The sequence below is a fragment of the Vanellus vanellus genome, assembly GCF_965231255.1.
Source record: "Vanellus vanellus genome assembly, chromosome: 12".
Classification (NCBI taxonomy): Eukaryota; Metazoa; Chordata; class Aves; order Charadriiformes; family Charadriidae; genus Vanellus; species Vanellus vanellus.
Window position 1 is genome coordinate 8295527 of NC_138917.1, and position 23944 is coordinate 8319470.

The 23944-nt window shown below is 45.0% G+C and overlaps 1 protein-coding gene across 2 annotated transcripts; it reads right to left on the reverse strand.

Moving 5' to 3' along the window:
- On the reverse strand, positions 1–21734 carry COTL1 (coactosin like F-actin binding protein 1). 2 transcript variants are annotated; one of them, XM_082489246.1, is made up of 5 exons: positions 21587–21734; positions 21176–21258; positions 10972–11129; positions 1334–1367; positions 1–1266 (listed from the first exon to the last, which is right to left on the reverse strand). In XM_082489246.1, exons 1-5 carry the CDS (start codon positions 21661–21663, stop codon positions 1193–1195), a joined length of 426 nt encoding a protein of 141 aa, XP_082345372.1. In that variant the 5' UTR covers positions 21664–21734; the 3' UTR covers positions 1–1192. The 2 variants fall into 2 exon arrangements, with proteins under 2 accessions (XP_082345372.1, XP_082345371.1); XM_082489245.1 differs by having other exon boundaries at positions 1–1367.
- Between the last annotated feature and the right edge of the window lie 2210 nt (positions 21735–23944).

Genomic DNA, 23944 nt, shown 5'->3' on the forward strand with positions numbered 1-23944 from the left:
TGTTCTTGAAAAACATTTATTTCTGTAATGGGTTTATAGCGCTGACTCCCAAGCCCCAGTACAACACAGTTTTCCCCCTACACATAATTCTGGGGACAATTACCTTTGATGGAAAAAAAAAGCCATACAAAGAAGCCCCCCAAACAAACAGTCTCCTACCAAACAAAAACTGTGCCCAGGTTATCTCTGAGCCTCTGATGTTGAATGTTTCATCCCGACTGAGATAGAGCTGCCCTGCTCCATCCCTCGGTCACAGCTGCAGGATGGTTCTCTGCCCGAAGGCCCCAAATAACTGAAGATGTTGTGTTTAACTGAAAAAAAAAACCCACGGAGTACACGGGCAGAGAAGGCTGCTATGATTCAGCGGCTGCTATTTTTCCAGACACCATTTAAAAAGGTAATCTATCCGTTTCAGTTTCACCTCCTGAGCCCCAGCATTAGGAAAGTCAAATACAAACCCAGAGATCAATGTACACAAAATAGTGAACAAGTGTCCAGACATTTCTAAGCCCCTCAGTTTACAGTTTACATGATACCTCCAAAAGCAACAAAACCCCCATATCCAGATCATGTTGGATCTTATTTTTAAGAGGGAGGGATAGAGATGCAGCACATAGCATAGCAACTGTCTAGCAATGTTTAAGGCAAATTTATTCCCATTTATTAAGAGTCAAAGAATTTTTTTGTTTGTTTGCTTTGTTGTTTAAGCTGTTAGATAACATCTCAGCTGGACATTTAAGCTTAGACAATTCAATCATAGTTTGAGTGAAGTCAAGTTGATCTGAGCCTAGAACAGCAAAAAATATTATTCACAAGAATATCAGTGAGAACAAATTTAAAAAATACTAAAATAATGGATGTTCAGAACTCCCTGAAAACTTTCTCCCCTCAGAGACCAGGTTGAGCCCAACTAAAACACTCACAGACATGCACGCATACGAAGGAGAACACAATGGCAAGCCTCTACGAACACAGTGCTGAACATGACCAAAGCAGAGCCAAACCTAAATGCTGCAGATGCAAGAACATGGGCAGAGTTATGAGTAAAAAAATGGGGGGGGAACAGAACCCCAGAGAGGGATATTTCATGAGATAGGATGGAAAATAAAAGTCCACTGTATGCAAAGAAAGGGAGTTCTCAGGTGCACACACAGAAAGCTGGGGATTTCAGTTGCCTCATCTCTCAGTTGTGTTAGTTTGCTGTGCCTTTCCCCTCCCTTTGAGATCCAAGTGATGGTGCCAGGAGGTTCGTGCAGTTACTCAGTCTGTGCATCGTAATTAGCCCCCCCTGCTTTCTTCAGCTCGTTCTTGATGTAATCCTCATCCAGTTCTTTGTGGTCACTGATCACAAATTCTTTGGCAAAGTTCTGCAAGAGATAAAGAAAAAGCCATTTAAAAAAGGGGATACTTGTCCAAGTACCTGAATAAAGAAGTGTTATCCAGCTTCCATGGCTTTATGAGCCGCATACCCCTACCTACTGCAGCAGGGATGATAAACAGAAAGCTGTGGATGAGATGGAAGACCAGTGATGGCAAAACACAAGACTTAACCCAGACAAATTTTATGTTTCTACTTCCACAGTCACTGGCTGCAAGACCCAATCCTGCCCTATGCAACAACTCTTCCTAGTGATAAATGCACAGTCTAGGTTAGGTCAAGTTTCCTAAGTAGTATGAAAACTAAAAAGGTCAAAATTGTTGACGTTCTAACTGCCACAGACCTTCAGCATAATCTTTGGCAAGTAACTTAATCCTGTCTGTGCCGTGATCTTTTTCAGGAGCCCTTCTCCCAAAACAAGGAGAACAGCGCTACACCACAGTACGCTACAGTACTGTACCCCACCAGCTGATGGGGTGTCGATTTAATCTTTAATTAAAGATCGAGCAACACACAGATGATACCAGGAGCAAAGAAGTCTACTTCAGTCGACTTACTGACTCCTCCTCTCAACTATCTAATATACATCATGGCCAAACCCAAGATACTGTATTAGACAGGCTGCTGGTGTTGTTAATAGGCTCCACTATGCTCTGTGGTCTAATGAGCCAAAGTGGCCTTTAAGGACATGCTTTATTAATACACTTGTGTGCTGCTTGAATGCTCTTTGCAACTTATGGAAGCTGGGCAAGCCCTAGGCGGCATGCTGTGATGTGAGGCTGTGAACAGAGAAAACCTTTCTCAGAACAGATCGCTGTGAATGGGATACCACCGTGCCTTTAGGGCACTTGTCACTGGCAGTGTCACTACAGTCAGGGATTTGTTCCTTTGTGGGGGCTGTCCCTCCTGTTTCATAGCAAGGGTAGCATGCGTGTGTGTGTGTGCACAGGCATTTAAGCAAACACGCACATTTGCTTCTTGCTATAGCATTTTCCTTCACTTCCTAACCATAACTGAACACACTGCACGTGTCTTTTCCTTCCCCCCAACCCACAGAGGTTTTAGACAGCACGAAAAACACGAGCATCCATTGCACTCTGCAGGGCCAGAGACAAACTGACAACAACAAAAAAAGAATTAAAATCCCAACAGCCCTACTGCGACGTCTATAGAAAGCTGCAATGCCTGGCTCCCTGGGCAGCGAGTGCCCCAAAAGGTGACGGAGGCTGCCTGGGAGAATTGGGCAATGCTTTGAGAGAGAAGCAGTCATCTTGTCCAGGTCTCCCCAGCACTGGAACAGCCCCGGCACAACTGTGGAGGGGGGGGGGGGGGTTCTAATTGGTTTCAGACTCTAAAGCATGGGAGAGCTCTTTATTTGGCAGCGTCTCAAGGGTCTCAGTTTGGGATCAGAGTCGGGTAAAGGAGGGGGTGGAGAAGGACTCAGCTTGAAAGAGTCTCAGCACCTCTTTCATGCGGTGGAGAAAATGGAAGGGAGAGCAAAACAGCTCCCTCCCCCATGCCAGTCTCCCAGGCTGCGGCTGATCCTGTTTCACACTGTAGGAAATCCTCACTACTGAAGAGTTGCTTATGGGGAGAGAAAAAAAAAGCTTATAGCAGCTACGAGAAGCCTTGTCTGCTCTGCTTTGGTTTATCAGCAGCTAGACAAAATCCTGAGAAATAACAAATGCTTCACAGCACCATTTTGCTCTGCACTTCAATGATCGGCTTTTCTGGTGTGAGGACAGACAGACATTACAGGCACTCATCCATGTTGTTCAGGGAAAAAGGGAAATAAATTGTTTATTTAGAGAGAAAAAAACTTTTTTTTGAGGTGGGAAATGAAGAGGCAGACTGCCCAAAACATCAGACTTGGTCATGCTCTCAAGTGTCCTACTTCCAGATCCCCTGTGTGAGACTTTTGCAAAGCTCAGCTCTTGCCAAGACCAAACAAATGATTTTCAACTATTTGATGCTCACTGAGATGTGCTACCTACATGATTTTTGAGCTAAGCCTTTTCAATTTCTTTTCTATGTGCTAACAGGTTTAACAAATTTTCCTCAACGCAGGAAACATTCTCCAGGACTCCACGACTTCAGTGCTAGTCTTTGCCTTGACTTTAGTGAGAACTGGGGAAGGCCCATAAAATCATTTCTGAGAGGGATTCTATTAAAATGTGTGTATTTTATAAATGCAGGGAGGGTTTCCTTCAATGCCCAGTCTGCAGAACCCAGCTGACACTGAATTTAAAACTGCAAGTGCACTCATGAATGAACAGAGGGGAACTAAATTATATGTACCACAAAGAAATTATAACTACTCAAATGTCTTCTCAACTAGACACTTATCCAGATGATTCCTGGGTGATGATCTGTGGGCACCAGCCACTATTTCATATCAATGCCACTGAGACATCTTGCAAGGTTGGAGCAATCTCCCCCTAGCAATGGCCAGATGGGTTATGTTCCCAGCCACTCTTAAATATCCTCTTAGCTGACTGGGCCACCTCTTGTGTCAGATTTGTATCCTCGGAGTGCAATCTGGGTCACTGCTATTAATAACTCTTTACTTTATTCCTTTCTGCTGGCAGGTGCTGTCAGGGGCTTCTTTGGTTCTTCACACTGGCTTTTACCCACCACGGTCTCATCAAGCCTGGCCTCAAGGGCAGAAGATGCTTCGGGTGAGTTTGCTGCCTGGAACTCCTGATTTTAATATCCTGCTTGACCTTTCTTCAGCCATAGCTTCCCTCATCCCTCTGAATTCACTGTTTGAGCTCTTTGGGGTTGAGCTTTTGGTCAGGGTGCAAATCATAATGTGAAGGGAGGCATGTAAGTATTTTAGAGACAGTTGAAACTGCCTCTTGTGTCACCAGGGCAGGAACACAGGATTGACTCTGGCTCTCAGATCAAGAGATTGGGCACACATGATCAACAGCAGCACTTTGCAGCCGAGGGCCATCTTATCCAGAGTTCACTCTTTTTTTTGTCCTCGCTGAAACTGCCAGAATATAAAAATACTCGCAACTGATTTAATTGGGTCTGATGTTAGCTAGACCAGGCCATGGTACTTATTCGACATGACTGTCATCTGCAATTATAAATAACTGATCATAGCAAGTTGGCTCCTGCAAAGCACCAGGAAAGATCCCAGCTTCAAGTGGCTAACAGCAATGCCAACAGGCATGTGACTTCAGTTGGATTTCTGTTCTGCCACCAGATTTTCTTTCGGCCCTTAAGAGCCTGGGGTGGGGAAAGTCCCTGCTTTCTCTTCTCTCACACATACCCATATCTAATGCCTTTTAAGAGAATTGCAGAACAGTTATAGCTGCCTAAGGCACAGAGCATAACTATGATGCTTGGGTCCTCGTTTTGCTGACATGCCTCTTCATTTTATGTCCTCCACTTCCTTTTCTCTTCTCCTCCCCCTATCCCCAAGCTTTTTACAACTGCAGCAAGCCCTGTGAGTGAATTCTAGCCTTTGTATTCATCCCAGAGTCACCAGCAGCCTACAGATAACAAAAACAATGATGCCATTTATCTTTATCACTCTCACGACACAACAGTGACCACAGTCTCTTTGCTTTGCCTCTCAAATCATTGAACACAACTTAAAAAGTAAGGTTTACTCAGGGTTCTTCATTATACCTATCTAGCACATGCTTCACTTTGTGCCTGAATAGCACAGAGTCACAATTTTGCAATCCAATCCCCTGTGTCAACCCCCATGCAACACTACACAGATAAAAGGGCTCCAACCACACAGGTCGGGTTGCAAAAACTGAGCCTGCAGCCTGCATCTCTCCCTGGGAAGCATGAAGTTTGTGCAGCAAGCTCAGTTCAGCCTTTCTCTTCTAGACAACTTTACAGGGGGGGAAAAAAAGGGTGGAGTAGATTTTCTTCCTATGCCAGGCCCTGAATGTTTAGCATATGGGGCCATAAAAATTTCCCTAAGCTGGCCAAGGGAAAATCTGTCTGGTGCAGATACTGTACCAAAAAGGTCTGCAGAGGCCCTTATAAATCCCAGCATGGGTAGGCCTGAAGCCAGAAAGAAAATCCTTGTATTGTCTACAGACACATGGGTTCTTAGCAGCTAGGGACGGTGCCAGGCAGTTGAGCAGCTTCTTGCTGTTTTTATTTACACTGGGGCTTGCAGCAGCCTCCATTGATGTTCAGAATCCTCAGTAACGCTGTGCTTAATGTCACCACTCCCATCCACTGGTCATCTTATTTTCAGTGCAGATGCAGTACAAAGGAGATGACATCTACCATGGTTCTTTTCCAGCATGGTATGAGTCCTAGACTTGTGGTCATGGGGAAGAAAGGACATGTCCTATGGCTGCAGCAGAGGTGTGTTCTAGCAGGGCTTCTCTGAGTGCAAGGAGAGTTATAGAGTGACAAGCACCTATAGCAATACAGTACCACTGCCCTTCACTCTACTCTGGCTACACCAAACCTGGTCCTGCAACCCACTATCAGAGTCCAAGCTATCAGCAAAACCCCTTCTTTTCAAATTTACTCCTTGCGAATTTTTACACAGAACTGTTCCAGTGGCTGGGAGAAACCAGCCCAAACCTCTGGCAAACACATCTCTCAGCAATGGGAACTGCATTTCAGCTGATCTGCAAATTCTTCCTATCTGTGCTGCATCCCACTGGAAAAGTCACAGGGCTGTGTGTCAGATGTGGGGTGATGAGAGGCTGCTTATTCTGGCCTGAAGAAGTTATTTATAAAGTTACCACTGTCTCTAGACTAGGACTAGGAGTTCTTGTAAATCCATATCCGTTTGGTATGGTCATTACAGTAAACCAGAATAGGAAAATCAGTCAAAAAGCACACTTCTGCTTGCTTTCCCAGCAGTATCTTACCCTTCTGAGAAAGACTTTCTCAAAGCCACCATGATAAAGCCATTACCATATGAGATTGATTTTCTTACTGCCTCTAACAAAGCTATTAAGCCATCTTCTGTTTAGGCCACTGTACTAACATGAGAAACCTAATGCACATTCAAGGAGTTATATGTGCTGTATCTGTCCTGAGACCAGGGACACTAACCCCATAAGGGGTCCTCCCTCGTGAGGTACCAGCATCACTGCAGTGAGGAATCCAGAGGAAAACAGAAAGGTGGACAAAAAAATATCTGGCCATGGCCTCCAAAGCAGGAACTCAGTAAACTTGTTGACATCACTAAAGCCAGGCAAATTCCTCACCAAAAATAATAATGAATAAAATGCCACAAATATTTGCTCACAGAAACAGAACTGTTTTACCCTGAATATGATTTAAGCAAATAATAGAGCACATGACTTTGTGGGGGCAGGAGTGCTGATGAAAACAGAGACGAGTCAAAATTCATGGACAAACTGGCAACGGTTGGGCAGTCCCTTTGCTGAGACAGCCCTGAAGGGGAATTCAGTCACGACAGAAAAAGGACCTCCACACTGCCTAACAAAGGGTTAAAATCTCCCGGTAGGAAATGCAGTCATGAAGGGCAGTAAGTTCCCAGGGAGGAAGCAACACTCAGAGGGAAACCAGGTCCTGCTTTCAATTCTTCAGCGTTTACATCAAAACCTGACCACGGTAGCACTGGTTGCCACTCCCAGCCCAACTGTTATGCCTGGGCTTGTCCTTACTGGAAGAAAAGCACTGTAGTATCAACCCTCTGCCTCTCCTCAAAGTGAACGGGGCTGTTCGCTGGAAGGCCTGATGCTCCTGTACTTAAAATCCACAGCTGCCAGGTTTCACCTTGCAGGAGTTTTTATGGCTGAGTTGAACCTCATGCTGGCAGCCGTTCCTGGGCATGACAAGCAGCTTACAATATCCTTGATTTCTGGGCTTAAGCTGACCGGCCTGTTTCTCCTGGGCCTCTGAAATAAAAGAGGTCAAAACAACACCTCTCAGAGCACAGAGTCTCCTGGATGGATTTGTACTAAGGTTGAATAAGCCATAGCTTGTGCATATAAAAGGAGGTAAAAGGCAGAACCAACCTTATTGCCAGGGACGTAAAACATGAGTTTAAGACCAGCTGTGGATGATTCCCTTTTTAGCCAAGTAGAAAATATGCCCAAAGCCTTTCCGCCCAGCTGGTATCTACTGGCAGCTGGGTACAACCTTAGCATGACAACTAGTGGCTCACAGTGATCAAACTGCAGCTCTGCAGCGGACACAAATGCCACGGGGTCTGCTGCATCTATGGCTCACTGCAAGTATCTGACAGCTCACCCACGAGCACAAGGTAAGACGTGCTACTGCTGATGACAAAATAGATGCAGCCTCGTAGTTTAAGTCATCCTGGCTTCCTGTTTCATACAGTTCCTTAGCTGTTAAGTTTAGATCATTCTAGATCTAGGTTTAGACCCCAGAAATTAACTCAGAAACAGTTAAGCAACAGCCTGCAAAGCATGGGACATTCTGTGCTACTACTGCCCACCACCCCTAGGTCTGTCCTTGGCCTAGTCAGAAGCTCAGTGGAGAAAAGATGGGATACTGCATCACCTTACTTCATGTCTCCATTTACACAGGAAACTCTCCACACGTTAGTACTTAGCTATACCCTTAAGAAGATATAAATACTTGTTCCCCATCCTGGCCTTACTTCTGACCTGCTCTCAGCTGAACTACTCGGACCAGGTCACAGGCTGATCCAAGATTTCCAGCTGAGGTAAAGACAAAAGGATGAAAAATAAATGGCTGTGAAAAAAAAAAAAAGCTACAGAATGTTCCTTAAATGCAAAATGCATTTTTCTACAATCCAAAATAAATATAATAAATGCAAACCCCATTTTCCAACAACATGAAAGAGGTAATAAGGATAGTCCCAAATAAGCAAGAAGACCTGATTCTCAGCTAGTACAGATCAGGAGAACTACGGCTATTTGCACCAGATAAGATCCATCCCTGTAATTTTACAGTTGATACAGTTAAAAACCAATTGTCTTTTCTTCCTGAGACATTTTCTGGCAACCTCCTCCTCTGACTATCAGCATTGCTTCCAAGCCACGTCTCTATAGATTTCATGGCACCTGCTCCTCCTGCCACGGGAGTAACACAGAAGTGAAGGCAACCCAGTTCCTCTCCTGGCTTTATAATATTTCATCCTTTTGTTCACAAGCCCATAATCTACTCTTCAACAGTTAATATCCGTTACGTTTCCTTATGGCAGGTGCTTCTAGGAGACTGGTAATAATCACCATCTGTGAACACCCTTTATCCTACAGATGCAACGTGGTGGGTTTTGTTTGCTAGGCGGTATTCAGTCTTTCACTTTGAGTGTCTCGGCAGAAGAACAATGTTTATTGGCATTTGTTCAACTTTGAGCAGAGCCCAACCATAGCTCATCAATGCATCTACAACGTAGCAGAGAATATGAAGCAGGCATGCCCTCACACTGGAGCTTTAGTCTTAAATGGAGAGCCACAGTTAGCTTTTGCAAATATTACAAGATAGCAAGCACCCTTCATGTTTTACTGAGGGCTTCTCAGACTGAAGAGCTGTTGTTCTGGAATCCCAACCAATCACTTCTACAGATTACAAAATCAAAGCTATACAAAATCTGCTGTACAAAAAGCCTCCTTATGCCACACTTCCTTGGAATGAGAGCCATGTCACACAGGGTAAGTGCACCTATGGGTCATGGACACAACTAAAACTGCAGAGATCCAAACTGCTAGATTCTCTTCAGGATTTGTAAAGAACAAAATTTCCACTTTAGCATACTACTTATTCCAAATGATGAACCAACACTGAGTCAGATTTGTAGTTTATCATTACAGCAACCAACCAACTATATTTTTCTCTGTATAACTTGCATCTCAAATAATCGCTGTAAAAATCAGGAGCAGTGGGGTGGCTGGGAATGTACTTGAAGGTCAAGAGAACTAGTCAGAGTGAAATAGCTCTGGGATAAATTCCCTCCACTAAATTTCAGTTGGACTTTCTTGTCCTCTTTTGTTTTGACAGATTATCTGCAAGGTTACATGCATAAAACCAAGAAAATAGTTCTGCTTTTATCCCATTCCACTCAGAGGGATGCAGCTGCACATGTAGAACTATTCAAAATAATTGTCAAGATAATTTCTTATGGAAAGGAGATCACCATTGACATTGCTTTGGAGTGGGTTATAGACATGGTTGCTCAATAAAACTATATTGAGCACAAGTTGTATTGTTTTCATATTTTAGTACAGATTAATTGGAATATGAATGCTTTTAAGTAATTGGAATATGAATGCTTTTAAGTAACAGCCAAGAATAGTTAATGTTCCACCAGATTATTAACTCATACAGTCTAGTAATCAAAGATGAAACAAGTGAAATTGCAAATTATACGTAACAGACCTGGGGGACAGATCTTAGAACAGCATTCAGGAATACTATTCAACTCAACAGGAATAAATAGTCTAAACATATTTTTTTAGAAATCTTGGGCTTAGTGACTCTTATATGAGTCATTCATTAGTACTCTGTAATTTCATCTTCAGCTACAATTACAGAGTTTCAGCTGCTTCACACGAACAGAGATTTGCTTTCCTATCTCTCAGGTGTCATTATGGAAGTTTCTTTTCAGAATGGACTCCTCTGTGTAGTTGTCATTTTGCAAGATTTAGCACCAGTGCTTATCTTCTGGAAGGATATGAATTTTTTACATTTTTCATGCTTCTTACCTAAATATAATCTACCAATGAATTGAGGGGGACTTCATTCTCATCCTTCATATTGTCCTACTGGAAGATTTCTTTACATAGGCAAGAACGCAATTATTGAGGGAGATTATTTCAATGGTCAGTGTGTTCTCCTAGTGCAGTAAGACCATTTCTCAGGCATTGGAGAGGTTTAGTTGAAAAAGCTAACCTTGCTTTAAATACTTCTTCAGAGGAAACTTCTCTTGCAGCAGCTGCTTGTTTTTACTCGTTTGGACTGAGCTTGGAGCCCAACGATGTGAGCCTGGCTCAGAGTACCCCAGGAGGCCTGGACAAAGTTAAATGATAAGCTCGGTTGGGGCAGACAAATTCCAGTGAAGCCCTTCCAAGGTGTGTACTAAGCACATTTCTCTTTTTCCCTGATACGCCCAAAGCCAAACAGAAGACTATTCAAATCTAGTTAGCTATTAAGAGCTGTTAGTTAATTGGTACTGATAGGGACTTTAGACTTTAGCTGATTAGGTCTACGAATTCATTGTGCTGAGGAAAAAGGCCTCAAGAGAAAAGTTTAAAGAAGGGCGTGGGCTCTTCTGTTTCATTTTACCTGCTTAACTTAATATTGCCTTGTTCTCTACCATTCAGTATTATGTTATTTCCATATCAAGAAAGGAGATGGAGAACATCTTAATGGTGACAAGGAGGCGAGTGCATATATTCCCTCTTCATGAAATAGTTAAGACAGCCTTAAGCTCAAAGGTGCTTCTTTATGCCTGAGTGTGCAAAAGGCAGATGTTAAGTCGTCCTAGTAGAAAGACAGGCAATAGGAAACCGTCTTTTTTTAAAGGATTAACTACTAAGTTGAAGGGTAATCCTATCCTTCCCCCTGTCTTACCTCCTGCTGGTGTTTGTAGAGCTAAAAGCAATGAGAACTGGTGGTTAGAAGCAGAAGTAAGAGGTTACCTGTACTACTTCTTTGACCAGAGTCTTGTCGGTCCCAGTTTTGGCTCTCTGCAGGCCACTGACATCCTCTCCAATCCAAGTGATGAGGGCAAACTTGACTCTTTTGCTCATGGCATCACCGGTGGTGAATCGGACAAAGCCAAACAATCGAACATCATCTGGAAAGACAAAGCAACAAGGGTAGAGTGATGGAAAACAAACATTCCTGCCTTGCCATTTTCCAGGGTGAGCCTATTGCTCTCAACTTAAAGACCGAGTCAAGGTACTGATCCTGTGTTACAACAGCATAATTCTGGATTAACGGGGCAATACAGAGGCTCTGCTCACATGCCCTTCACTTGCAAGCTGCACTTTGTCAGTGTTAGGTCTGCCTCTTCCTAGGGTGCTCTGAGTTACCGGGAGGAATCTGGCTGTGCTGGCCACCCCATGCCACATCAGTGTGCTGCTAATAAGTTTGGAAATGGCTAAAATACAGTCATCAGGCAGCTCAAGAGCACAGAGCTAATGCCAGTTACATTCAGCCAGATCATTCATCTGCAGGTCACTGGTCAAGAAGGGAAGAAAGTGATTTCCCAGTGTCTCTCTCTTTCAGGATAGCAGAATTAGGGTCACATTTTATAACATATATCCAGAAACTGGCCATTGTGTAAATCTGATCCTTTCCTCTCCTTCCCTTCAGCAACATTTCTGGCTCACTTGTGGTATGAGTTTACAAGAAAGAGGGGAGAAGGAGCAAAAGAAAAATCTGCAATTACTTCCCCAGATGTGCTTTTCTACTCCTTCCAAAGCCCTTGGATTTTAAAACTGTTCTGATCTTTGTTTCGCAGCTGTTTTCTGCTATATCACGCCAGACTAGAATTATTTAGTCTGGCCATATGTGTAAAAACCTTATAAACTCCTTGTCTCGAAGAGTTCGTTCCTTCATTGCAGGGTGACTCATCAACTGAGGCAGTTGTACGCCTTCATGATCGCAGGCACTTAGAAAGCGTGTGATACCATCCACTCATATGCCCTGCCTTGGTAGCATCACAATACTGGAGCCTTCAACCAGGATTGTGCAGAGCAGATGGACAGTTGTGCAATCATGGAATATACCTAATCATAGCTACTTCATCTGTTATAGGTCACTCGGGACCTTTTAAATGAAATGAGATGACTCAAGATAGAAGAACAAACTTGCTGTTTGAAAAGAATCATGTTAATCCTGGTTACACTTGTTGTGACCAGTTCAACATGTTTTATAGTTATTTGCTGTCTTGACTACTGCCAGGTGAAAATGCAGGCTTCAGGTGTAGTAATGTTTGCCAACATCCCTGTCCTTGGATCCGTTACAGCATGCTCCATGAACAGTCAGGACAGCCCCAGGAGCTCCGGGGATAGGCAAGAAGCAGCTCTACATTGCTTATCCCCAGAAAATAAGCTGCTAGAAATCAATGCAAAAGAAGTGGGATATTCTCTGAAAGCTGACAGATCTCAAAGCTTCTTTAACACTTTGTTTTGCCAAAATGTGAGTAAAGACAACTTTGCCTTGATAAAAGATGTTTTTAAGTCTGAAAAAAAAAACACCTATGCTCTCCCTGTTTTGTTCTCTGTGTACTTTTTTGCCACTGACAGAGGACTACTGGGCAAAAATGGAAAATGTATGTAGGGGTGTGTGTGAGCCAGTACAATGTTTAAAACAAACTCCTCTGAAGATTTCAAAATTGAAACAAAGAGAAAGAGGTATCTTATTCAAAGGAAAAACCTAGATGGATCTTTGGAAGGAGAGTAAGTCATGTATTGACAGCACATGCAAACAAAACTTCTCAGATACCCTATTACTGGCAAGTACAAGAAACGCACGCAAGACTCCTGTTTCTGACAGTAAATCCTCTTGCCAAGATTGATTAGAACCATAAATGAACCGACAGCCAGGAAATACCCAAGGTGAAGAGAGACTGTAAATCCCCTAACGTTACTATTAACAGTTCTATGAAAAAACCTTGCTTTCCCAGATCTGACAGCAAAGGAGGCCACACTCTGCTAAGAATTGTACTGTGGTTCCCATGGGAACCCGGTGCTGAAGGCACTTTAATGTCATCAAGTCCTGGCCTCTCCTATACTGTAACCGTGTCACAGCCCTTCCATGGACCCATCACTTTCCACCTTGAGTATGTAGGGTTTTCATCCCTGCCCCTTCTACCCTAGGTTGTTACAGATCCCAGAGACAGCTCTGGAATATGCCCCTTTATAATAAAGATAATGAAAAAATATAATGAATGTGAAGAATTTTCTGCAGTGCTTTTTCAGAGCAACCTAGAAAGAAGTTTGAAAGAATTTATCTGTCAGCATGAACTTTAATTTGACATGAACCCGCAGATCACAGGCAGCAGCAGGATTTGCTTCTTGGCAGAAGAGTTTGAGTGCTCTCCCATCCTGTCTGAAAGCCGCTTGATCAGTGGCACCGAGGAGAGCCAAACGCAGCAATTCCACATGGGCTTTTATCTATTAGATCCCCTACTACTCAATGAGTGTGAGCAACTCTTACTTCATCATGTTAAGTCCCAATAAGTTTAATGAGCAACTGAAGTTAGATGTGGGGCTCTGAGTCACTATCTTGGGCAGAATTTACCTGAGGCGGGTTTACCTGTGGGGGCTTGAATGGTTACACCCAAGCAGCGTGCTTTCTCCTCCTGCCTCCCCATGGAGGTTGTACCCCCACAGTAGGCAGAACAGGCTCTTCAGCTGCCAGTTTTTAGTCCAGTGTATTTAATATAAACTACCAATATGTGACGCTTTAACTTGATGTGCATTTCAGCAGCTGCAGATAAAGCCAAGAGGGAATGTGAATTGGAACCCTTAGCAATTAACATGTCTCTATTCCTAAAAGGGCAACAGGGACAGATGTGAAGATTTTTAGCACTAGTTCAGCCTGGGTATGAGCCCCTCCAACTGCAGGTCAAAATCCCTAAGCAGAAGTGGTTGAGTTTCACAATTAGTCTGCAGCATGTTCAGAGCGATAAAGGGATCAAAAGACAAATTCTTTTATACTCCCGGATTTTCCTCTTTCACAGTTAATCAGTTCTACCCGACCAGATCACCTCACTGTGCTGGAAATCATCAAGGCCATCAGTGCCAATTTCCCTAGAAATCTCAAGGCATTAATATCCACCCCTCCCCGAGCCCCCTTCAACACAAAACCGCTTAGAGTGGTTTTAGGAATTGGGGGGGGGGGGGGGGGGGGAAGTCTAACAAATCATAGAGAGACACTAGATTTCCTCTGTAAGAGGAAATCCTGCCTAGCTCTGTGCAACCATCTTCCTAGTCATTAAGCCATGAATTTCAGGGCAGAGAGAAGCAAATAATAGATCTGGGTAGAACAGAAATAGCAGCTTTATTTGCGAAGGTCTCACTAGTTACAAACAGCAGAAATTAACAATGTTAATTCCTACTAATATCACTACTCCTTTAACCATGGCTGTACAGCAAGACAATAGGGCTATACAAACAATGAATGCCTTAATGAGCATCACTTAGTATTTTTCTCCAAACCCCTTACTTATCAGTAGGCAGGATTTTCCAAATATACTGATTAAGCTGCCTTTGGCTGTCAACAAAGCTTGATGCCAAGCTGTGGAGATTTCCTTGATGGTATTCTCCTCTTTTTCATTTACTCAAACCCTTTGGTTCAGCTGTACTAAAAAATTCCCCATTAGATTAAAATGCACTGACTCATCAGTAAAAGATAATAGCTGCAGGAAAGAAAGACAGTGTCAAAAGCTTCACGTCTTACGGCTCTGAATGGCCAAACCAGAGACGTGCCAAGATAAGGCCACGGCTCCCAGCTTCACCTGCCTGCTAAATCAAGGTCACGTACAGCGAGGCAGCTGATGGAACGATCCGCTTTTGTGTTCTGTACAACAATGAATTACTGATGGCACGTGACAGGTCTCATGAAGGATTTGTTTGTTTCAATTGGATTCATTTTAGACTAATTTGTCAATTTTCCACCTCTTCAGTCACCCCTGGAATCACATGGCTGGAAGTGCGGACAGAAAACCTTTCCTACATCTTACTACACTGCTTTTTCCCTCTTTAACCCTGTACTGAAGCCTGTATATCTCTGATGCAACGCTGCCATGCAGACACGTTCATTAAGTCGTGTAAGACGAATACAAGGTGTTTGACCTCCGGACCATAACCCCAGGGCCTGCTGGAGCTGAGGCACCAAACCTTTTCCACGTAACCTGGGGTGGCTGACATGAGTGCAGGGTACTCGGGACACAAGTGCACGGGGAGGATGACCCCACACTGACTTGTGTGGCTTTCTCTAGACCAGTGAAGCCACAAGCAGCGTTTCATCAGAGCATGTTGCTGCTACCCCAGTGACAGTGGTCTTGCATTGGTCTCTCTCCTGACCTGGGTATATACTTACTGGAGGGCAGAGTGGGAGGAAACAGGGGAACCAGCTAATCTTTGTTCCCCTTCCCTGAAGGAAGGAACAGTTGTGTTAGTCAGCCAGAAGTAGGGGCCAGGCAGGTCCCAAAACAAATGGCATGCAAAAGATGTAACGCTCCTCTACCTGCTCTTATGCCTAGCACAGCACAGCAAAATGCAGACCCACAGCCATGCTATTTTAATTAAGCATCACAAAACTACTGAATACAAAGACTTACTGTTTCAGTGCAGAACTCGACCTGATGAGTTACTCCCACAAAAAATGAATAAGAATATTCCCTAAAACAAACTCCTGTCCATTGCAAGGGACAGTCTAAGCCACAGCTCCAGCTGGCATCCAGGAGACTGCTGTCAAACACATAACATTGCAGCTGACCCTCCCAGGAGCGCGACTTTCAGAGCGAACAGGGAGGGCACAGGGACAGGCAAACGCTGCAAAGGCAGTGTGAAATTCCCATAAGCCACCCATGGCCCCAGGTCTTCCTTTAAATAGATACTAAGGGAAAGCAAGCAAGATGTATATTAAAGAGGAAAAACAAAAGCAGTAGGAGACTGATTTACAAAGCCCATTTTAGCAACTTAAGATGTAGCCAAATACAGATAAGCACCTATCTCATTATATGTCCTTGTGCATTTTTACAAATCTTTCCTACAATCTAAGGTGCCAACATAATCTTGGTGATCTCTCAACTCTTAGCTCCTAAATTTTATATGCAGTCCAGGCTTTATAGGGCAATTGTCATAAGCCCAAAAGAGTTTGCATTTGTCTTAGGAACCGATTCTATTTCCATTTTCTTCCTAGTGTTTTATGTCAGCCAGAAATGATTTTATAGGGTATTTATTTCAGACCAAAGATTTTCAGTTCTTCCTCGTGCTGAATGCACAGTCTGGTTTTGGTCTGATCTTTTCAGACACATGAATAACTATCCCATTTCATGCTGTCATTGCAATTATTTATCTGGACTGGGGCTTTCCAAATAAAAGGCTCATTATTTCTTTTGTCAAAGATGCACTGAAAAACAACTGTTCACATGTGGCATGGGGGAAACGCAGTCTTCTGACCTCTCCATTACTTGAAGGCATAATACACATTTTAAAACATTAAAATAAACCACAGACAGAGACAATGCAATGCTCTGCTGCTTCATAATACAGAAACTGAGGCAAGCTGTCCTGTGCAGTCAGGTATTACTGACATAGGCAAAATTGTTAGCAGATGTTTTTGACTGGACTTGTAGTTCAGCATCTCAGTTGTATGTCATTCTACTCTTCTCAGCAACAGCACCACCAGCCCACTTACTAAACTTTTTAATGAAAAACAACAACAAAAAAAAACCCCAAGTGCCTTCACATCCTTCCGTACAATAACCTTCAACTCTTTATCTGTGTTTCTGCCTTCAAATCCACCAACTCAGCTGTTTTTTCAAGTGTACTGATGGCATGTACTACTAAACACCAAATTAATGCTACGTCTGGATCCACGCCATCTGCAGAGGCAAGAGCTGTAACTGTGAAGTAAAATGGATCAAAAGCCTTGAATTAAGTCCTTGTTTAATGCAGGGGTAATCTGTGCTGTTAAGCCCAACCAAAACAGGCCTTAGCCAGAAGACATGGAGTGTCTACACTGTGTGTTTAATTACCCTGACACAATTAATGTCCTCAACTTTGGTCTCCAGACTCTTTGGGTCAGACAAAGGCCAAGGCAGTCACGTACACTGGTCATTACGCAGGACTGCAAGAGGAAGTGCCACCAGTGGCCACCTCCTAATCATGTAAGGACTTTACTGTGCCAGTGGTTTAAACCAACCTTGACTTTACTTTGGGATAGGCTGGAGGAAAGGTGTTCACACATCTGGGGCTGGTTTTTGGGGGACAGAGAAGACTACTGCCTGAGAATAAAGCAGAGTCTACTACTCCCCAGCCAAAGTGTTTGAGTCGTCTTGTGGCCTGGCACAGACCTTGACAGCTACAGCATGACAGCAACTTAAATGCCAAAGTCCAGGGTTCAGGCTGTGTTTGCAGCATAATCCTGGGACCTTGAACAGAAGGGCACTAAAGAAGCTTTTATTACCATGTTTTCTTCCTTTAAGAGTGGCAATTGCTGTCCCCAAACAGTGGGATGGGAAAGGGATGATAGTTTGATTATGCAGTTCCTTAAACTTTTCTGCTAGTACACGAAACTTAGCAAAGAGCTTTAAGAGGAAAAAGCCTCTACCCCAGGATATGTAACACGTAGGTCTGATGTCCAACATGTATCTGAGCACAGAGCAGTGAGAATAATGAAACCTACACAGGGTACAGCAGCAGTTAGTGGCTCAGGGCATGGGCCCCACTGCCCCAGGAGCTCAGCATCTCAGTCTGTCCTGTGTTCCTTCAATGGCAGCTCAGAGCGTTGCTGGAGGTTCGCAGAGAGCTGGTTCCTAACAGGGTCTTTTTGAACTGCTACTTCCATTAAAAGAAGCAATTTCAGTTTCTTGCTTTTCCCTTTGTCCTCAACCACTCTCATTCCCCGAGGAGGTTTGCAGAATCAGTAATGGGTTGGGCCATGGGCTGCATGAAAAGGGTTACGTATGGGGGGAAGAAAAAGCAAAAATACAACCCTGCTACCAACAACCCCCTCCAGCCCTTCCTAATCTCTGCACAAGGCAGGATATCCACCACAGGCAAATGTCTTCCAAACTGGTACAAAAGACCTTCTTGGTCTCAGAGCCACATGAATTAGCACACACTGACACCGCCTGCTCTGTAATTTAAGGCCCTGGAGGGAAGCAGTATGTACCACATGCCGAAGGTGCTTTTAATAAGAATGGTTATTAAAGAAAGCAAAGGGGACAGATGTTTGCCACTCAGAATGGCACTGAAATAGATGGTGCAGAAAGTAGAACAGCGCAAGCTCTGACAGAGGGGTTTGGTGACACTTTGCACGCTGAGGTTTTCAATTCCAGCTCCATCTCACCTCCAACCACCAAATTATGCTCAGCTTCTACCAGAGGCAGCTGCAGTACTTTGTGGCTTTCAGGGCAGTGTTTTTCACAAAACAGGAATTCAAAACAAGGAAGGAAGTTTATTCTGATGCGGGTTTTTTTTAATCTTTTAATCACATTTTCTGAAGCTGTTTGTATTGATAGTAGCTCTTCTCCCCTCTGGCAAAATGTAGAAGGAGATGGGGTGTGGACCAGGAGGAAAGAGACGTAGCAATAAGAAGGAATAATATTTAGCAGCTCTTCCCATCCCTTCCTACTCTTTTTTACTGACTTTTTTTCAGCAGAAGTATTCCAACCAGCTCTACTTCATAGTGACATTTGGCACCTTTCTTCCAGATGGGAAGGGAAGCTCGAACTTCACTGCTGGCACGAGCCTTGTTTTCAGACTACGTCTAGTGGTCCATGCGAAGGGTTGCTGCACAGATGGAAGCACCGCAACTCGCATCTCTCGCTTCCCCAGCTGCTGCACCGTAATTCATGGGTGGAGGAAGATCCTTTCTAGCACTTAGCCAAGAGCCCGGTACCTGACTTTGCCTAGTTCTTCAAACCTCCAACAACTGTGCTCCAGAGGTAGGTTGAGGACAACCCCTTGCCCCAGGTCTGCCAAGGAGCAGCCCATACCAAGTGCATGTGAAGGAAGAGGGAAAGAAGGAAGAGGGAAAGGGAGCAATGGAGCAGCTATAAGGGATTTAGCTCCACATTAAAGGCTAACAATAGACCACAGTCTACCCCACAAATGCCCTTTATTTAACCCTTCCCTCACTGTGCTTATGCCTAAATATGCAACATTTCCTTTTGCTGTAAAAATGCTTCAGTATTGAGGCCAGCTTGGCACTTTGCTGGTATAAAAACGGGTTTCCTTAAACTCTCTGTTTTAATACCCTGTTTGTAAATAAAGGTTTGGCACATGCAAATGATGGCAAGAAAACAAAACTGGCCTTATTCCAAAGTGCAGTATGTGCCTCCATTAGTTGTTATACGCATCCTACCCAGCCCCACTGGTGACTGTGCTCTGCCGAAGCCCCTCTGCCTGCTTAGCCACACGTAAAAGTATTCCCTTTGCTACAGAAGGGAAGATAGGAACTGTTCTCGAGAGGTTGCCACTCCAGACAAAACGTTAAAAATCAGTTCCAACAAAATAAGAGATGGACTCCTTAAAAAGAAGGAAAGAAAATAAATGGGGAAGGTTCCTCAGCAAGTCTCAGATGTCTGGAGACGCTGGAGACACTCAGTTATCTTGGGCATAAGAGGAGACTGAGAACATGGCACTCGGATACTGAGGCTGTTGACCTCCCAAGAAAACTACTAACCCTTCAGATAACGTTGGCGTGAACTTCAGAAGTGCTGAGCTCTGGCTTTCCCAGTATGCCAGGGAATTACTTTTTTTCTTATGTTGCCACTAAGAAGAGTTGGGTGGGTAAGAGTTCTTGTGGTACAGGGTATCAGCTCTTCTGACATAACTACAAGAGGATCCTTTTCGGTTTTGAGAATTTTCCCTACGAAGGTCTCAAGAACAGCTGGAAACGAGTAGCTGAGTTAACCCTCACAAGACCCCACTGCGAATGTCATAGTAGAGCAGCCCAAACCGTCTTGATTTAGTGGCTGCTTTCCAAGGACTAAAACATATTTTTCTCCTGTGATATTTATTGACTGATCAGACCAGTCCTGCCCTCATTTAAGTTACTGGAAGTTCCTCCATCCAACGCAGTACAATGTAGCCAAGCCCTAGGACTTGGCAGACCGATTTGGACAGGCGCTGGCGTTTCAATAGCTGTGGGACTCTGACTACAGTGCCTCCGGGACTCGCCCCACCTTGAGAAGGGAGAAACTGCTCAATACACGATTCCTTTGCTGTACAGATACACAATTCTAAAAATACAGGTTAACCATAATGCTTGATTGTAGAGTAACTAGATGAGTGAGGAAGACTGTCGTAGTCCAGTATAAATTACAAATGCTTCGTATCTCATGTCACCTGGTGACATTGTTAAATAGCAGCCAAGATAGGAGGAAAAGCTATACCATTTCCCCCTGTAAGTTATTTTGAGAGAAATCAAAGCCCACTTTTGCAAAACACCTCAGAAGTTAAGATCAGGTGAAGTTAAATATTCCTCAATTTATCTTCATTTTCCCCAGGCTTTGTTTTTCCTGTTAGTGTTCTACAGCCGACAAGTTAAACAATCAACTGCCACGTTTAAACCTAGAGCCGCAACTGTTGCGGTTGGGCAACGCCACATATACAATTGTTTTCAGTGCTGTATTGTTTGAACCAATCTTCGGGATAACTGCTCTCTTCTCAGGTTTCATATTCTTAAAAAATCCGAGCAAGCCGCCTAACTGCAGTTACTTTAGCACTATGAAAACAATTTACAGAAGAATTTTATTGCAAAATGATCTGTATGACTGCATCTTTTTAGCCACAAACACTGAGTCTTTTTTGCTCTTCAGCAATGCTCTGAAGCTGCTGCGCTAAACAAGGAGACCTTTGCTAATCAAGCGTTTTATCTTGTTTATAACCAAGAAGCAATGAAAAATTGTGCAGAAGGAGGAAAGAATTCCAAAGGACCTTAAGTCTAAGGGTGAAACAAAGGACCGGCTGGACTATGGACTTCAGTGAGTTGCACTCTGTGGCGGCTGGAAACCCGATCAGGCAGGACAGGACAGACGCGGGGAAGCAGCAGCATTAAATCCAGTTTACCCAAGTTTTCTCCCATCCTTTTCCCCCCTCGAATCGGGCAGCAAGAAACACGGTGAGGTGCCAAAGCAATCAAGACGGAGCTTACCTGTGCACTTCCTTTTAAAGGTTTCATAGTCTACCCCTTGGTCGCCAGGGACGATTGTAGAGCCATTGTATTTAAAAGTCACCCTTTGGGAAGGGGAAAAGAGAAGGGGAATAATACATTTAAAAGTCACCCTTTGGGCAGGGGAAAAGGGGAATAATACATTTAAATGTCACCCTTTGGGAAGGGGAAAAGGGAAGGTGAGTAATGTATTTAACAGTCAGCCTTTAGGAAGGGAAAAGAGGAGATGGGGAAGAATATACTATAAAAAAAAAAACATCCCTGAGGAAAGGGGGGGAGAGGAGAAGGGGAATGAGGTCTATAAAAGTCACCCTTGGGGGGGGGGGGAGGAAGAGGAGAAAGGGAATCACAGCGCACCGGTGCCTGTCCGGGAGACGCCGGTGGGCCACCTACCAGTTCACCTCGGTGGCATCGTCCCTGACGAGGTTGTACGCCTCCCTGCACGCCTCCTTGTCGATTTTGGTAGCCATGGGGGCGGCCGGGAGGGGGACGGGGGGGAGGGAGGGGGGAAGCGCGGAGCGGCGCGGAGCTGGGGAGGGGAGGGGGGGGCCGCTGCCGTCGCCGCCGCTGCTGCCGCCGCCGCTGCCGCCGCTGCCGCACCGCACCGCGCAGCGCCGCGCAGTGCCGAGCGCGCTGCCGTCCGCCGCCCGCCTCCGCCCCGCCGCCGGCTGCCAATGGCTCGGCCGCCTGCGCTGAGCCTGCCCCCGCCCGCCCCGCCCGGCCCCGGCGCGGGGGTTTCGGGGTGATGCAATAGCCCGGGGACGGAGGGGGGCGGGGGGCGACCGGAGGGGAAAGGGAGGGGGGGGGCACCTGTCTTGAGGATGCAAAGCCGGGGCGCTGCCCGGGCAGGGGGGCGAGGGGCTCGTCCCGGCGCGGAGAACCCGCCGCAGTGATGCGTTTTTCGGCCGCTGATATTTTCACGGGCCCCCCCGATGTTTTTCCAGCCCCTGACGGGCGGGAGGAGGAAGGAAGGAGAAGCGATGCGCAAGATGGAGCAGCCGCTGCCTGCGCGGAGGGGCCGGGAGCCGGGCCGGGCGAACGGGAGGTAGCCGAGCCGGAGGACGGAGAGCAGGTAGGCGAGGGGCAAGCGAGGGGAAGGCGAGGGGATGGATCCGGCCGGGGAGGGCGGGATGCGGGCTGTGCCCGCCGCCCCGGCCGGGGCAGGGGCAGGGGCAGGAGCCGGGTGAAGCGCCCCGCTGCTTGTGAGGCTGCCGACGGGGAGCACCGCCCGCACGGCCGCGGGTGGGAGCTGCGGAGCGTCCCCGTCTCCATCATTGCGGGCTGGCCCGCACCTCTAACGGGGTCTCTGGGGGTGACTTTGCGTCGTGTCAACTCGCCGCTGCTTCAGGTGTGTGTGTGTGTGTAGGCGGTGGGAGCCTCAGTGTGTGTGTGTGTGCCTGTGTGTCTTTTACCCCGTTGCAGATGGAGCGATCTCCCCCTACCGGGCTGCGCTTCCAGCACTGCTGATTAAAAATATACATTTTAACCCAAGTCAATACGCTAATGAGATATGCTGGTTTTTAGGCAAAGGGATAAGGGTTGTCTGTAACATTGCACTTCAGTCCTATGTCCACAGAAACAGAGACGGGTCCTTCGCTTTGCAGAACTCAGCTTGAAATAAACGCCACCAGGCATTGTGCCCAAGGACCTGAGTTTTAAAAACTAGTCCTTGTGCGTATTAGTGGGTTTCTACCCTAAACCTGAGGGGCTGGATATTGCAAATTTCATAAAAACTACATTCCATGATAAAAAGCATCAGAATTTGTTTCTTTTAAAGTTTGGAGTGGGATGTTCATTATTTCTTTCATGTCAATGTGTTGCAAACATGAAGTCAGAACAGTAAGAAACCTCATTGCCATACACAGATACTCAGTGTTTTCAGACATCCCAAGGAACAAGATCGCCAGAGCATGTGCTAATTGTAAGATATATCATTTACTGCCATACAATATGAGGCCCTAATTCTGCACACAGCTTCTTCCAGAGAGAGTCCTGACTGACGTGAGGTTCCCTGTAGCATCAGGGCCCAAAACATGAGCGTATTGCTGCAGTGCATCTCTGGGATGGAGATGAGGTCATAGGGAAGAGAGAAATATTTCTGAAGTCGGTAGAAGTGTAGGACATGGCATCTGGGTGAATCACTCTCAATACCTCTGTTTACAGACTGCAGGCTCTAGATGATAATATAATTACACATTAATAGTTCTGAATTTCTATTGATTTTTTTTTTTGGAACCGTCTTTAGGAACAATTTGTCTTTCCTAAAAGCCTTTATGCTGACCATTATCTGCTCATAAAAATATGTTTTTTCATAGTCTGCATTTATCATCCTTTGGCACTACCTTGCTACTGTTTATACCTGTAACAACTGCTGGTTGTCTTTGTCTCTTCAAGCTTGTTCCTCAGCTCCTGAGGAGAGACCTTGTTTAGGTCTCTGTGACCCAATGGCTGGAGTGCTTGAATTATATTCATTAGGAACTTAATGCCTCACACTTTTAAATGCCATATTCAAACCTCAGAAATGTGTGCTTTCTTCATGGGATCAAACCTCGTCTCTTTGCTTCTCTTCCTTGTCTTTGACATATTTTCATGCTTGTTTTTTTTTTTTTTTTCTTGTAACGCATGGAGGAATAAATATTGTGTTCGGTTTCATCAGGCTGTAATTGGAGAGGGGAAAATACCTACTTGTCTGGCTTCAGTGAGCTCTGACTTGCTTTTCGTATGGGAGTTTTGAGACCTCCACCTTCTGCA

Bases quoted from the DNA above. Each gene is read 5' to 3' on its own strand.
- COTL1 (XM_082489245.1), bottom strand. From the start codon at position 21,663: ATGGCTACCAAAATCGACAAGGAGGCGTGCAGGGAGGCGTACAACCTC. The intron at 21,259-21,586 runs GTAGGTGGCCCA...CCCTTCCCAAAG, and splicing joins GATGCCACCGAGGTGAACTG to GGTGACTTTTAAATACAATG. The intron at 11,130-21,175 runs GTAAGCTCCGTC...TTGTCTTTCCAG, and splicing joins CTTTAAAAGGAAGTGCACAG to ATGATGTTCGATTGTTTGGC.